Below are 14,702 nucleotides of genomic sequence, written 5' to 3' on the forward strand. Positions count from 1 at the left end.
ATCCTTTCTGGAGTTCTAATCATGTCTTTTGTCCATTTTGGCTGCAGAAATTGCTTAACCTTTTGTAGCCCAATGCACACAATTTCAGTTCATCAGAACATGTTCTAATTATGACCATAAAATTGTGTGTTCGTATTTTCTGTTCTGTATTCCCCCCTTATTTGTGTTGATAGTTGGTTATATACACTTAAAAATACTTTTTTCATATGCTTTAAGTTCTGTAAAGCTAAGGTTTTTCTGAATCTAGAGATCCTCTGAACAGATCAGTTGTCTTCCTCTTACTTTCTAAATCTGGTCCTCAGATTCTAAATCATCAGTTCAGCCTCCTCTTCCTGTCTATAATAGGAGGTACTTAAATTCCCAAAGAAAACTGCAGGACTTGTGGGAGCACTGTCCTGATGTAACAGGAACTTTGTATGGATTGAAGGATCTAAATTCCAATATCTGGTTACAAAAGATTAATGTTAACACCTTCATGGCTCAGCTGATACAAAGTAAGAGTCAACAATTGAACTACTAACCTGCTCTGATCATCATAATCAAGTTTCAAGAAATTCCTATGTGTGTATAATACATGTGTGAGAGCAGTTATAATCACTCACATTAACTCACATTAGCCTAGTAACATTTTTCATTAGCAATATTAAGAACTGACACTCACACTCATGATGGCAGTGCTGGATTCCCTGATACTTTATGATGAAAGAAGAGCTGGAAAGAGATGTTGCTATATATGTTTTCTTTTTCTTTGGTGTCTCAGATAGAGTCAGCAGATGCGTGCCTAATCCTTGCCAATAAATACTGCGCTGACCCAGATGCTGAAGATGCCTCCAATATTATGAGGTAAACTCTGGAGTTTTTAATAGCTTTTTGGTTCTTAACTCTGATTAGATAATTTTCTGATCTATTGCACTTAAAGAACACTGTAGGATTTTTTTTTTTTTTGGACAAATTAAGTGTCACAAAAGTTCAGAGGTGAGAATATCCTCAATTCCTACCTAAACTGTTTGAGTTAGCTGCTTTATTGTGTGTCAGAAGAGACACTTGGAGCACAAGCTTTGGTACTCTTAGTAATTTTGCATTCATAACTGAATGGAGAGAGGAAGGGGAATGCAGTTATGTCGTTGCAACAATATGTTATGAGAGTTCATGTACTACATGGGCTGCTATTAATGATGGGACAGAAGAACACTTCATCACTTCACATCTCTTTTCCCCCGGTATATCTACTCCTACAAGCAATGTGCTGCTCAGGGGATAGCAGAGCATACAGTGGAGTGGTGTCCTATCTCCATCCTGCTTTTTTTAGGCTGAAGACCAATCATTACTTTTTTTGATTGACAAGCCATTTACCACAATAGGGACCACTAATCTCCTTCTGCTTTCCTCCTTGAAGTCTCTGAAGGAAGGAGATGAAACAGTCAGTCAGTAGGTGGCCAATCAGTAGAGTTACAACAAACCTATGCCATTCCATGTTTTATGTTTTGTTCATCCTGCTCTTGTTTCAATGAGATTGTTTTGTTAGAAGTTCTTTATCATTGGATTGGCCAGTGTTATGAACAAATTTGATTGGCTTGTCAGATGTTTGCATGCTGTGCAAGGAAGGGAAGAAATAAAAAATGAGTTATAAAATTGCTCCTCTGGAAAACTTTCACTGCGTGCAAGAGATGTGGCTGTCTGAGGAAGATGCAGAGCTTAAATATACCTAATTTCATTTTGCAAGCTTGGTGTGGGTTGCAATGCGAGAAACTTTATTTTGACATTGATTGCATAAATACATTAAAATATTCCAGTTGGAGATTAGTGAATTCTTAAAAGATTTAATACATTTAATGTAATAAAATGCAAAAGTGTAATTTGAGAGTGGAATTCTCCGGTGTTTTCTCACAATTTAATTCAAAAAATTGAATGTTTAATTAAACAACTCAGCGAGAAAGGGAAAATTAGAAGAAAGACTTGTTAAAGTAATGCAATTTTTTTATGTTTCCCATTCTAGCTTTGATATGCTTCAAAGCACAAGCCAGACTTGCAGTTTTCAAGATACTTTCTACAAAACACCGATGTAAACACTTATGGCATTCAGTCTTATGAGACTGATGGTACCATAATAAGACAGATTTTTTTTTTTTTTTTGTTTTATCTTCTTTCTCTACCTTTAGTTTGTAAATACAAAACTGATTTTTTTGGCCTGTTCATGTCTTTAATTTTGTTCATTGCTTTTTTGTAGTGCATTATCAATCCACACATTTCTCAAGCAATTTTTTTCCATCCACTTAAAATCTATACACAGTTGAGTATATATTATGCTCATGAAGTAATTAAGAATGCAGAGAAGCTACATATTATGAAAGTAGCCTCATATTTTATAAATTCAGTGTTCAGATATCAATTTTGATATTGAGCTTTGGAATAGTCCATAAAAATTAAGATGAATTTGAGTGTGTAAAGTCATTATTTGAGGTACTTTGGTATGATGAATGTCAAGCAGCTATAAATAAATCATATGTGATGGGGAAGGAAAAAAGGCATTTTTTTCAGACATTTATCATTGGAAAACTTGATCAATTATGTTGATACAAAGACATGAAGGATAATCACTGAAGATGACATAATAGTTCCAAGTGTATTATTTTCCTAGGAGAATAAATGGAATATCTGAACAGATTTGCTAAAACAAGTCTCTTTTTCTGCAAACTTCATAAGAGAAAACATTCAACTGAATATTTCCTGATGTTTGTTTTACTCTATTATTAGCCACTCAATTTGACTAGGTGTATATATTGCATAGTTCTGACTTCAGTCGATATGCTTTACAGCCAGATGGATATGAGGGTACAATTTTAATTGTGGACTTGCAACACAGTGGAGTTATTTGGATGCATTATCTAAATATCCTATCAGTTAAGAGGTACTTTATTAGTTTTTCCTTTTCTTTTTAGAGTTATTTCAATAAAGAATTATCATCCGAAGATAAGAATTATCACTCAGATGTTGCAGTATCACAATAAGGTAACATGATGACCAACAATGTTTCTCTTTGTTTTTTTGCTACATTGCATTCACTCCTACATAACTAGTTCCACTAATAATAAGCCTTTTTCTTTCCAAAGTAAAACGTCCTAATAAGCCTTGTCATGCAATCTAGTTGCAAAGCAATTCAGTTTTATTTATATATGCAGGGGACTTTATCAAAATCCTGACATTTATTAGTTGCCTAGGATCTAATTCTCAAAGCTACGGTGTCCATAGTTGCTATTGATTCCAGATTAGCTTTTAGCTGCCTAACTTCTATAAGTATTGCATAGTTTATTATGCTAGAATTACCCAGGATGGATTGGTGGCCTCTGGACAATTAATCTGAAGTTGGTTCTTTGTTCATAATTTAAAAAACCCCAAACAAAACAAAACAAAAATCCAAGTAGTGATTATTGTCTTATGGGAGATTATTGTGATTTTTTGATTATGGCATGACAATGTAGACCTGAAATTGTCTAACAGCAGGCACAAAATAAATAATAGTATTACATTCATATGCATTACTATAATATACATTCATATAAAACATAGCTGAGTTGTGGAATTTGCTGCTATAAATACTGTGGAGTTCAAAATTATAAGTTCACTTTGGAAAATAATTTGGAAATTTTTTTGATGCAGATTTGTGGACTTTAAACACAGTAAAGTCAGTTTATTCAATCCTGAGATGAGGAAGTCCATAAACTGCTTATTATCAGCGTTAGGAAGTATATATGAGAGAACAGACTACTCATATGTGACCTGCTTCTTTTATTATTTCTAAAAGCATCAACCGCTGCCCAGTGTTTGAGAAGAAGATGACTGGGTAGACCTTCATTCAATGAAATACACAATAAATCTCATAGTAAGGAGGTTTGCTAACAGCTCCTTACACCTGTAACCTTTAGCTATACCAAGAGCAGTTACTGTTGCTTGTTATGTCCTCTTCCTTTATGTTATGGAAGAAGCCTGTCTCTTTATAGAATAAAAACAAGGTGTTTCTCTGCTTTAAACAGGTTCAGAGGGAGAGATCTTTTAAATACTGCAGTTTTTGTTTGTTATTCCAGTGAATGTGTCTTCAAGAATAGCTTTTATCAAAGTGCTGAACTGTGGTATTAACTTAGGAAGGGAAACAAGGATGTAGGCTTCTGTGTTTCCTTATGTCTATACAAATGTAGAAGGTACATGTAAGGGAAAATCCAGTAGAGTTATGCCAATAACTGAACAATATTTATACCTATATAACTGACCAGTGTCAATGTGTGTTGATCATCTATTTTTTTCTCCTTATAAGAATCAGTCTTAGAAAAAAATTCGTATTTTCACTGTCAAGCGCTATCCTTCAGAGTGGAAGAAATTAAACAGAAAAGACAGAAGATTTCTATGCCTTTTTAAATGACAGTGTCCAATAAAGGTTGCAGCTTCACATGAGTTCTAATCTAAGTTGTATTAGCTCCCTGTATACTGTGTATGTTCCTTATCAGTCAGACTGTAGCTTAAAGTGGTGTAAAAGGAATATACAGAAGGGAAGGAAAACTTTACAGTATTCTCTTTGTTCAGGAGTGTCAAAGCCAGCACATGACTTGAGAAATATAAGATTTTATCTGTAATAAGTAAGAGCAGAACACTTCTTAGCATAGAATTAAACTCTGAAGTACTTGAACTTCTTCTACCTACTCATAAAACATTAAACCATTAACAGAGAAAATCATTCACTGCTATTTTCTTCAATACCATACTATATTTCAGGAAGTATTTCTGGTTACTCACCTGGGGGATATTTTGTTTGTTTGTTTTCCAGGCCCATCTGCTAAATATCCCAAGCTGGAACTGGAAAGAAGGGGATGATGCAATCTGTCTTGCTGAGCTCAAGCTGGGTTTCATAGCCCAGAGCTGCCTGGCACCAGGCCTTTCAACAATGTTAGCCAACCTCTTCTCTATGAGGTCATTCATAAAGGTAATGTCTTGTCTCATTAGAATGTATTAGTCTGCAATTCAGGTTGTCAGAGAGTTGAGTAGAGAACATGACTCAAATGTGAAGCAGATAGGAAGACATTAACAGATTTTGTAAGACTGAAAAAAACCAGCACACACTTCCCATACAAAAGTTTTCTGCTGCAAATTAGGCAATAAACCAGATTCTGTCAAGTTATGTTTTTATTTTTATTCAACAAGCGTCTGACCTTTAAACGATTTTCAGTAGCAGCATCCATTACTAGGGAGATATTTCTGGTGTTTGGTGGTTTTGCTTGATTTTGGACAAACCACATGTATGTATGAGAAAAGTCACTGCTGTAAAGCAAAAATATGATTTATGGAAGTCCAATATAGCAACAAAGTGCCCAGAAAAAGGGACTGGTCATTTTGGTCTTTTACATCAAGTGGCTAGAGAACCTCTGACTGTGAGTAAATAAAGAAAATGTGTTAGAACCAAAACCTGAACTTCCCACAACATCATTCATGTATTTGCTTCTCCTCAGTCTTAATTCAAGTTATTTTAATAGTGATTTTAAATATGCAGTGAGAAAATGAGAGATTCACAAAATGATAAACTGTACTATGGGGGAACTGTACTTTAGACACACACATTTATTTGCACACACTGGATTTGCAGCTAAAACATTTAAACACGTCAAAAACTGGAAATGTAAAGCTAGCATGTTTCCAGAAAATATATCTAACCACTTCTGCCATTATCTTATCCACCTTAAATCCAATATTTTCTTATTTTATAACATATAATAATTCCAGTACAGTAATAGATTAGACTATCTCACTGATAAACAGTTTTAAGATGTAGGCTCGGGTTTGCAATGCACTACTCAGATTATATTTCTATATGCACAGGATAAGCATAAAAATAGCAATGAATTAGATTGGGAGGAAGCCATCAATGTCACTTTTGCTCTTGTGTCTGTGATTATATACAGTTAGAGCAGTGTGCAAGACATACCTTAACTTGTGTGACTTCAGATGTCATCTTCAGATGGCACTGGGAGAAAAAAATGCCATAAGAGAGTGCATTGAGATGGCAATACTCTGTTAGCACTGGTTAAAAATATGTCTACCACGTAACCAAGAATGAATTTTCTAGGCATGTAAAATGCACATCATCACTTCCAAAGATATCTGACTAATTTAAAATCTGAAGCCAAATAATGTATAAGAACTGAGACATATTTATGAGAATCCACCTTTATTGGTGATTACAAAAAGTTTGTTTATTTAGCTGAAAGGATGTTCTTTTTCATGTCTGTCTCACTCTGAAAACTTGAAAAAGAAACCTTACTGAGTGGTGGCTGTGAATCAGAAGTGTATTGTAGCAGAGCAGCTACATTGATTAGAATTGCTAAAGAGGACTATATTGAAGAGAAATATTCCCATTCCCTAAAAAGAACTTTCACCCCTTTTCATTAAGAACATTGAAAGTATTGTCAGACCTTCATAAATTCCTTGGGCAAATACTACTAGTGGAGTCTCCCACAAGTCAAGAGATTGCCAGGAAAATGTACTGAAACTTCTGTATTTTTTAATGAAAGCTTGAAATGTGTGTTTGTTCCGCCTTCTTCATAACGTGATTAGAAAGTGATTTAATGTGCAATAAATGTTTGGTCGGTCAAACACAAATGAATGTGATTGATGGTGACGTTGCACACATTTAACTCATTATGTGTTACTTTACAGCAAAATGATTTGTGTAAACAGTCTGCTCAGTATTAAAAGTAAAACAAACTAAGAAACCTCAAAATATTATATTTGTTCCTAATATTTTCCTTTTGGTTTTAGCTGTGTAATCTCATATGGAATCTTTTATGTTCTTTTTGGCACCAAACTGAACAAAAAGGAAGTCAGCTCAAAAAGATTAAGGTTCTGTAAACACTTAAAGACAGATAGATTGCACAACAAATTATATGTTAAGGACAAAATGCCCTCAACTTTACACCTGTAAACTATATTTCAATAGTCCAGTTTTCTTATAGCAGAGACTGTTTTTATTGTATTAATAAAGGAATAGAGACTATTTATTAGCTTGAAAAGTCTCTGAAAAAGATGGAAATACTGTACTGTACTGCAATTTCTGTATTGTTTGGACTACCAAATGTGTACCAGAAGTCTACCCATATGAGAAACATTGCAAAAAGCAGGTAAATGGAATAATAGGAAGAGGTGGTCAAATTTTGTCCCTCTATAAAATCATGCAAGCCAATATGAGTTAGTATTGTTGTGTAAATTAATAAAATGTGGAATGTGGCGCTTGAGTGTAACACTAGTCCACAACCAAATTAGTTTTGTCTTTGCTCTATTGGTAAGACAGTCAGTACACTTAATTCCAAATCTGAAAAATTATCTGGAGCTGTCTCTGTTATCCACTAAGCTATTTTGAGAGCAGGAATGCTCTGTGGGCTCTTCTGGCAGCTTTTGCACACCCAGTGCAATGCCTACTTTACATTCCTTTCTAGTCCAGACTGAAAGAGAGACATAATAAAGCCACACAGATTTACATCAGTTGGGTGCTTACCTAAACTGATGGAACGCATCAACATGTGTACTATTTATTATTGGCCACTTAGGCAGCCTTGATCTGTCTTACTGTGTGAAACTAGGGTATGCACAGTGAATTCCTTCAAATGTAAGAGAACTTTAAAGGAGGATTGAGGAGGAAATGCAGCTTCTTGATTTGTTGTGAGATTCTTCATGAGACTACAGAACAAACTCATTACATGATCCTCCTCACAGGATTTAGATTACATATTAATGTAACCTGTTACCAGAGACATTAATTCTCTAAGAGATCTTCCTGAATGTAATGTTTTTAATCATTAAGTCTAGTAATTAACACCTGTTGTGGTTTAAAACTGTTTGCTATTTAGTAATAGTATCAGTCCTTGTGATCACAGCATATTTGCCTCGGGCTGAAGTCTACCGTGGAGTGCATTTTCAGTCAGTCATTTGAACAGGTTGACACCAATCTATCTTTTGCATCCTGGCTGGATAGAAATACTGCCCTGGTTTTTAAATTTGAAAGTATTGGGAGTAGAGCCTGCATGCCTTTCAGTTCAAACTCATCAAGGCCAGCATCTAAAAAAAGAATTAGATGTCATAATATTTCAAGAATACTCTTAGTGCCTTGACTTACTGCAAGATTCTACATTATTATGAACAATGAAAAATGCATAAGTCTTTCATTTGAAATTAATCTTAATTAGCGTAGTTGCTGTTTTATAAAACATACTCCTTTTATACCAATTTTATAAAACATTCTTGCATACAGAAAGCTGTGAAAATAATTGACTGAAATTGTAGTTTTCATAGTACTAAGGATATTTGTTAGCTTTGATTTAAGCAGACAATGGAATTGAGTAAAGAGGTAGTTGATAACTTATAATAGTTGAGGAAATTCAATTATAAGACTGTAAATCTAAGAAGCTTCACAGGATTGTAAGAACTGCTTTCAACCAATTATTTATCTATATGTCAGATTTAGATATCCATATATAAAGACATAATAAAAGTAGACATTCACTCAATCAATTTGTGCAACTGAAAGGGCATTATAGGTGAACATGAGGAAATGTTTAAACTACATTGCTTTCAATACCTTTTCAACTACCAATCAAGAATATTCAAGGACGTATTGTGTTAGGACAAGGGGTAATGGCTTTAAACCAACAGAGCACAGGATTAGATTAGATATTAGGATGAAATTCTTTACTATGAGAGGGCTGAGGCACAGGAACAGGTTGCCCAGAGAAGTTGTCGTTGCCCCATACCTGGAGATGTTCAAGACCAGTTTGATGGGGTTCTGAGCAACCTGGTCTAGTGAAAGGTGTCCCTGTCCACGGCAGGAGGGTTGGAACTAGATGGTCTTTGTACTGTTTTATTCTCTTTCTGTGGTGGTGATGAGCTGATCTTATTCAATGCTAGGGAGCAGACTTTACATCTGCTTTCATTGTGCTATAAACGAATTTTCATTGTGTCACTTCCTTAGTATTTATAAAAACACTCCACCATCCTTTCCCTTGCAAAATGCAATAAAAGATCCTAGGTCACACTGCAACTCTAGCATTTGTTCTCTGTCTTGATAGTGATACTTAGATCTTGACAAAAGAGATTATATAGCATTATGAGGTTCAGATATACTCAGTCTCTTTCATGTAACTATTTATATCATTACGCTGAAAAGTGAATGCTATGAACAAGATAGATCATGTGGAGCTACAGAGCTCCCAGTAATTACACTGCCAAGGTGTAGGGCTGGGTGTATTAAGGGTTTTGGTTTTTCTCCTGCAATACTAATGGTTGTGCTTGCAAGATGAACATCATTTTTTCATATCTCTGTCACCATGTCTCACCAGGAATTGATTGCATTATGTAAATATATTTGCTGATAACAATATTGTATCTATATACAGCCAGAGGAGAGGAGTATTGTAACTTAAAAAAAGATAGAGATGAAAATTACATTTCTTCTCTTGGGATGCACTATGTAATTTTCCAGCTATTCTTCATATAGGGTATTGAATCAGTGGGTCATTTGTTTTATGACTGTCTAGGAGACAGAATTGCAGTGTAATGTAGTCAGGGAAAGATAATCGTGTATTTACCTTACTAGAGAGGAATTTGGAAGATATAGTTACAAGTCATTGTGATGGTCTGGCACATTCTGTGTCAGGTCCAACAGTGTACCTAAACTCTCTTTACCTTTTTTTCCGAGTTATGATTGGAGTAAGTTAAATATTTGTTAGTATTTGTAAAAATTTTCTCTAGGGTTTATAAGGTTCCTAAAGTAAAAAATGGCTACTTACTGTTCATACCAACACAGCATCCTGTGACTAGCATATTTGGCTTCCTGGAACCCACAATACTTAATACATATAGATTTATGCTTTCTGCTGGAATGTGTTTGTTAAGCCAACAAGCAAAGCTTTACCACAAAAAACTTTTACTGAAATGAAATCTACTCTCTTTGTCTCAACTGTGTTAATTCATACTGTACAAAGGTAGAAAGTACAAGTATTCAGACATTGCTGTCAGGACCTGAAAGAGGGTAGACTAGTAATTATTTGAAGTGACAAAATTGTCTTAATAATTGTAACATTGAAACTACTGTAGGCTTTTCTTTGTTTTGCAAGTTAAAATCAAGGTTGTTTGTCTTTCACTAACTAGGTAAATACCATTCATAGTTTTACATTTTTACATTTGTGGTAACATTAATTAGTAGCATCTTGAACTGAACTCACCTCAAATTCAGCTCTTTTTTGTTTCTATAAATTTTACATAAAATTTAACTATTCCCCTTTGTTGTCAGGCAACTGACATGTGAAATATCCATTTTGCAAGTGCATATGGGATAGATTATTTCATCTCTACATTAACAGTTAAATTTGTGCAACTTACTCTTAATGTACAGATAAGTAGGCCCAGAGATGAAAACTGGACAACAGTAATTTAAATTATGTTAAAGTATTTTAATGAAAAAATTGTAAAGAATCAGATTTATTTTGGAATTCAGTTCTTGAGATTAACTGAAGCAATATACTTAAAAATAACATCACAAAGGCTTAAATTAGTCAAGATCATAATGAGTCCCAAAAGTATTTTTCCTCGCTTCAAGGATTTTGAAATTAGTATCTAACTGACATGGATTATAGGAGAAACTGATTATGTTTATCTGTGGGACCCTATTCTATTAAAACTTATGGTAACTGCAGGACTCAAGGAAATAAAAAAGAAATACTGAATACTGATGATTCTTAATAGTAATTTCAGTTCTAGCAGACCAGCAGGTACTGTCTTTCAAAAGATACCAGGCAGGTATCTGTCTCTTAGAAATCCCAGGGAAAACATAATGGTTCAAATGGAGATAAAATGGAATGGTCAGCTTTAGTCCAGTGTTATAATGATCTTATAATAACATTTTATAGCATCCCAAAAGCAACTATTCTTTAAATTCATTAATCAACAATTCATGGTATCCTAATAGAACATATCTTAAACGCTCCAATCACTTCATGAAGGTTATTTTAACACTAACTGGTATCTATGAAGCTTGATCACTGATTTGTGAATGAGTTTGTTTTTTTCCAGTCCTTTCTTGGTCCTTGAAAGAGGTGAATATTTGACTATAGGTCTGATCCTTCCTCCAAATCAAAACCATCTGCCTAAAGAAAAGAAAGCAAGGGAAGAAAGTATAAAGGGAAACACATAATGCATTTGGGTTTTTTTTCAACCCCAGGTGGTGTCAATCTAAGAAAAAGCCACAAAATAGACCATAAGTTACAAACATGCCTTTGCTATCATTACTCTTATTTTTTTACCGAGCCTGCACTTTATCTGTTTTCTCTATATAGAGTTGCTGATCAGCAACATTTGCAAGTTTCCCATAAATAAAAGAGTTATAAAAATGTGATATGACTTCTCTGTGTGTGGTGGAGAAAAATACAATGCAAATCCCTTTTACCATCCCACATGGTCTCTGAATGGTGACACAAGGTCTATGGAAGAAATTTTTCTTGATTGTTTGCAGCCCACTTGTCAGGGAGTATATGATTTGGAATATCTCCATGTTTCAATTTATTCTTGTAGTTGTTTACATCTCCAGAACTAAAGTAACTGGTTACTTGACAGCCTATCAGCAGAAGAGAACTAAAAAAAAAAAAAAAAAAAAAAAAAAAATAGAAAAAAATTATTGTATCTTATATTTCACCAGTTTCATTTTTTTGAAAGAGTACCTTTTGCTTAGTTTAACATGGGGGAAAAAATTGGTGAATCCCAAATTAGTACTTGGCCTCTAGGAAGGCTGTAGACTGCGATGACGTTACTCCTTAGTCTCCTCTTCTCCAGGCTGAACAGACCAAGTGACCTCAGCCACTCCTCTTATGGGTTCCCCTCCAGACCCTTCACCATCTTTATAGACCTTTTTTGGATGCTCTTTAATATCTTTTTATCTTTCCTATATTGTGGTGACCAAAACTGCACACGATATTCTGCCTGATTTGAGAAAATTAAAATCTTTAATCTCTCAGTCTCTCTTTATATTTCTTTCATGTTTACTATATAGTCAGGTAGACTCTGGTTAATGAAAATGTGGTAGCTTAAAATGTAACAAAAGAAATATATTGCATTATTTTGCTACTCTGATGTAATTGACATGTTTCTCTCTAATTTTATCTGTACTGTATTGTCATACATATTTTTTTGCTGCTGTGTATAATTCTTGCAAATATGAATTTCTCTGTTAGCGCAGTTTATGTGGCACAATTAGTGAATAAAGCCAAAGAGATAATTACACACAGGAATGTCCCATTGTGGTTGAGATTTTTACACTATTTTAATGAGATGTAATATATAGGGAAGCGACTCTTAGGACTCCTTAGGTATTTCAGGCTGTGTGTTTGTGGTGGTTTCCATAGTTTTTCGAGAAAGGTCTCTTTGTGAATGACAGTCAAACCTCAAACAAACTTTTTATGATGGCATAGAGAACTGGGATTTCAACAGTGAACAACTTCAGCATACGACATATATCCAGTCATATCAGCTGACTCTGTACTTACAGAGTGTCTGAGACCTAAGCTTTATATACATGACATGACATCCATGGACCCCAAGGCAGCAGCAGGAAGCTATGTGGGACTGCATGTGTGTCTCAAATATCACTAGAAACTTCTGCTTAGGCAAATATATAGAGTTTTTATGGTAATCCTGTAGCACCTCCAACTTGTTTTCCTTTGTACCTTTGGCAGTAAAAGACCTCTGAATTTAGCAGTAGAGGTTTTTTTCAGTAGCTGTCCTAAGCACTGATGAACATTGAAAAAATTGTTTCAATGTATGTTTCTCATACTTCCTTTTTGGTTAGAGGTGCAGAGAAGAAAAAAAAATTAAACAAACAGGTTTGACTGCTGATAATTCCTAAAAAAGGTGAAAATAATTAAGACATTGTTAGAGACCCAAATAATAATATAATGCAACCTGTGGAGCAAGTCCAGAGGAGGGCCACAAAGTTAATAAGAGGATTGGAGCACCTCCCCTACAAAGACAGACTGAGAAAGTTGGAGGTGTTCAGCTTGGATAAGAGAAGATTGTGTGGAGACTTCATAGCAACCTTCCAGTATCTGAAGGGGTCCTACAGGGAAACTGGAGAGGGACTCTTTGACAGGAGCTGTAGTGAGAGAGAGGACAAGGAATAATGGGTAAAAACTGAAAGAGGGGAAATTTAGGGATGTTAGGAAGAAATTCTTTACTGTGAGAGTGGTGAGATACTGGAACAGGTTGCCCAGGGAGGTTGTTGTCCCAGTCTTGGCAGAGTTCAAGGCCAGATTAGACAAGACCTTGAGCAACCTGGTCTAGTGGGAGGCATCCTTGCCCATGGCAGGGAGGTCAGGACCAGATGGTCTTTAAGGCCGCTTCCAACCCTTAACATTCTATGATTCTATGATTTTCAAAAAGAGAAAATTGAAAAACCTTTTTCCTTAAGCTCTCTACAACCTTATTTAACCCCTTGCTAAATGTGCTTGACAAGAATTAAGTGTATTATTTTTACAAAGGGTACCTAATTTTCTGACTACAGGGACTCTGTTTTAGTTTTTGTCAGCATTTCAGGAAATTCTGTAAGAATAAGTAATGTTAATTGTCATAAGAGTCTACTGACTTATTTGTTATAATCTTATTCATGTCTAAGCAGTTGTTTGCAAATTTTAAAGAAAACTATGATTTTTACTCAGAACTCTGCATCTTGTTTCTTTTAGATTGAGGAGGATACGTGGCAGAAATACTACCTGGAAGGAGTTGCAAATGAAATGTATACAGAATATCTGTCTAGTGCCTTTGTGGGTTTGTCCTTCCCTGCAGTTTGTGAGTAAGTAGAAATACATATTAATATACGGAAGTATTTGCCTTCTCTCAAGAGAAGTCTGTTTTTTGCAGGAGACCTTTTCACTCTGCTAAAGTCCTAATGTTGCTACTTCATATGGTGTCTAATAAACACTAAAGCAATCAATGCATGGAAGTATCTGAAACATTGTAATGCCTGTTTTCAGAATAGACTTGGAATTAAATGATTGTAAATGAAAGCATGAATGTTTTCAGTGTTGAACAAATTCATCAGCAATCCATTTAAATTGAGTTATTTACTCACAAGTGCTGTTCTATTGTTTCTTCTAATGATTCCCATTCTTTGAATAGCGGTTGTCAGCATCACCGTCTTGGCTAATGTACTATTCCAAGGAAACTATTCATTAATTTAAACATGTCATTAAGTCATATAACCCGTGTGACACCCAGAGCTCTGTGGAACTGGTTGCAAATGACTTGTAATAAGTGAAATATGTCAGAAAAGATATGTCTGTTCTGTTATGAGAAAGGACTATTTAAAGCACGTAGTACATAACCAGAGCATAAACCATTCTACAGCTTTATTTATAGACACTCAGAATGCTTATATTTGTTGTAGAATGGGTCTATGAATGAGAGATTTTTATGTAAAAGGTTTCTATGACAAATTCTGTGGCCACGTAATCAGATCGGTTTAGCACACTTGTATTTCCTCTTCAGTTGGCATTGCCCTTCACTCCAACCATGCCACAAAGGCTGTGGACAGCTTTTGCCAGGGACTGTTCAAATGCTTAATAAGAAACAGACCTTACTCTGAAGAGTTTGATGTTGAACTAGTTAACGCAGAAAAAGTTCTG

The 14,702-nt window shown here is 34.9% G+C and overlaps 1 protein-coding gene across 37 annotated transcripts in view; it reads left to right on the forward strand.

The window, feature by feature from the left end:
• The window catches only part of KCNMA1 (potassium calcium-activated channel subfamily M alpha 1), a 462,597-nt gene that overhangs the window by 323,043 nt on the left and 124,852 nt on the right, over positions 1–14,702 (forward strand). For all 37 annotated transcript variants that reach the window (XM_027649629.1, XM_027649636.1, XM_027649631.1 and 34 more), the window contains 4 exons: positions 761–843; positions 2,940–3,009; positions 4,817–4,972; positions 13,761–13,870. In XM_027649629.1, the coding sequence (XP_027505430.1) occupies positions 761–843; positions 2,940–3,009; positions 4,817–4,972; positions 13,761–13,870 (419 nt within the window). The remainder of the gene's footprint in view (positions 1–760; positions 844–2,939; positions 3,010–4,816; positions 4,973–13,760; positions 13,871–14,702) is intronic.

Source organism: Corapipo altera, unplaced genomic scaffold, assembly GCF_003945725.1.
Source record: "Corapipo altera isolate COAL_440 unplaced genomic scaffold, ASM394572v1 53, whole genome shotgun sequence".
Classification (NCBI taxonomy): Eukaryota; Metazoa; Chordata; class Aves; order Passeriformes; family Pipridae; genus Corapipo; species Corapipo altera.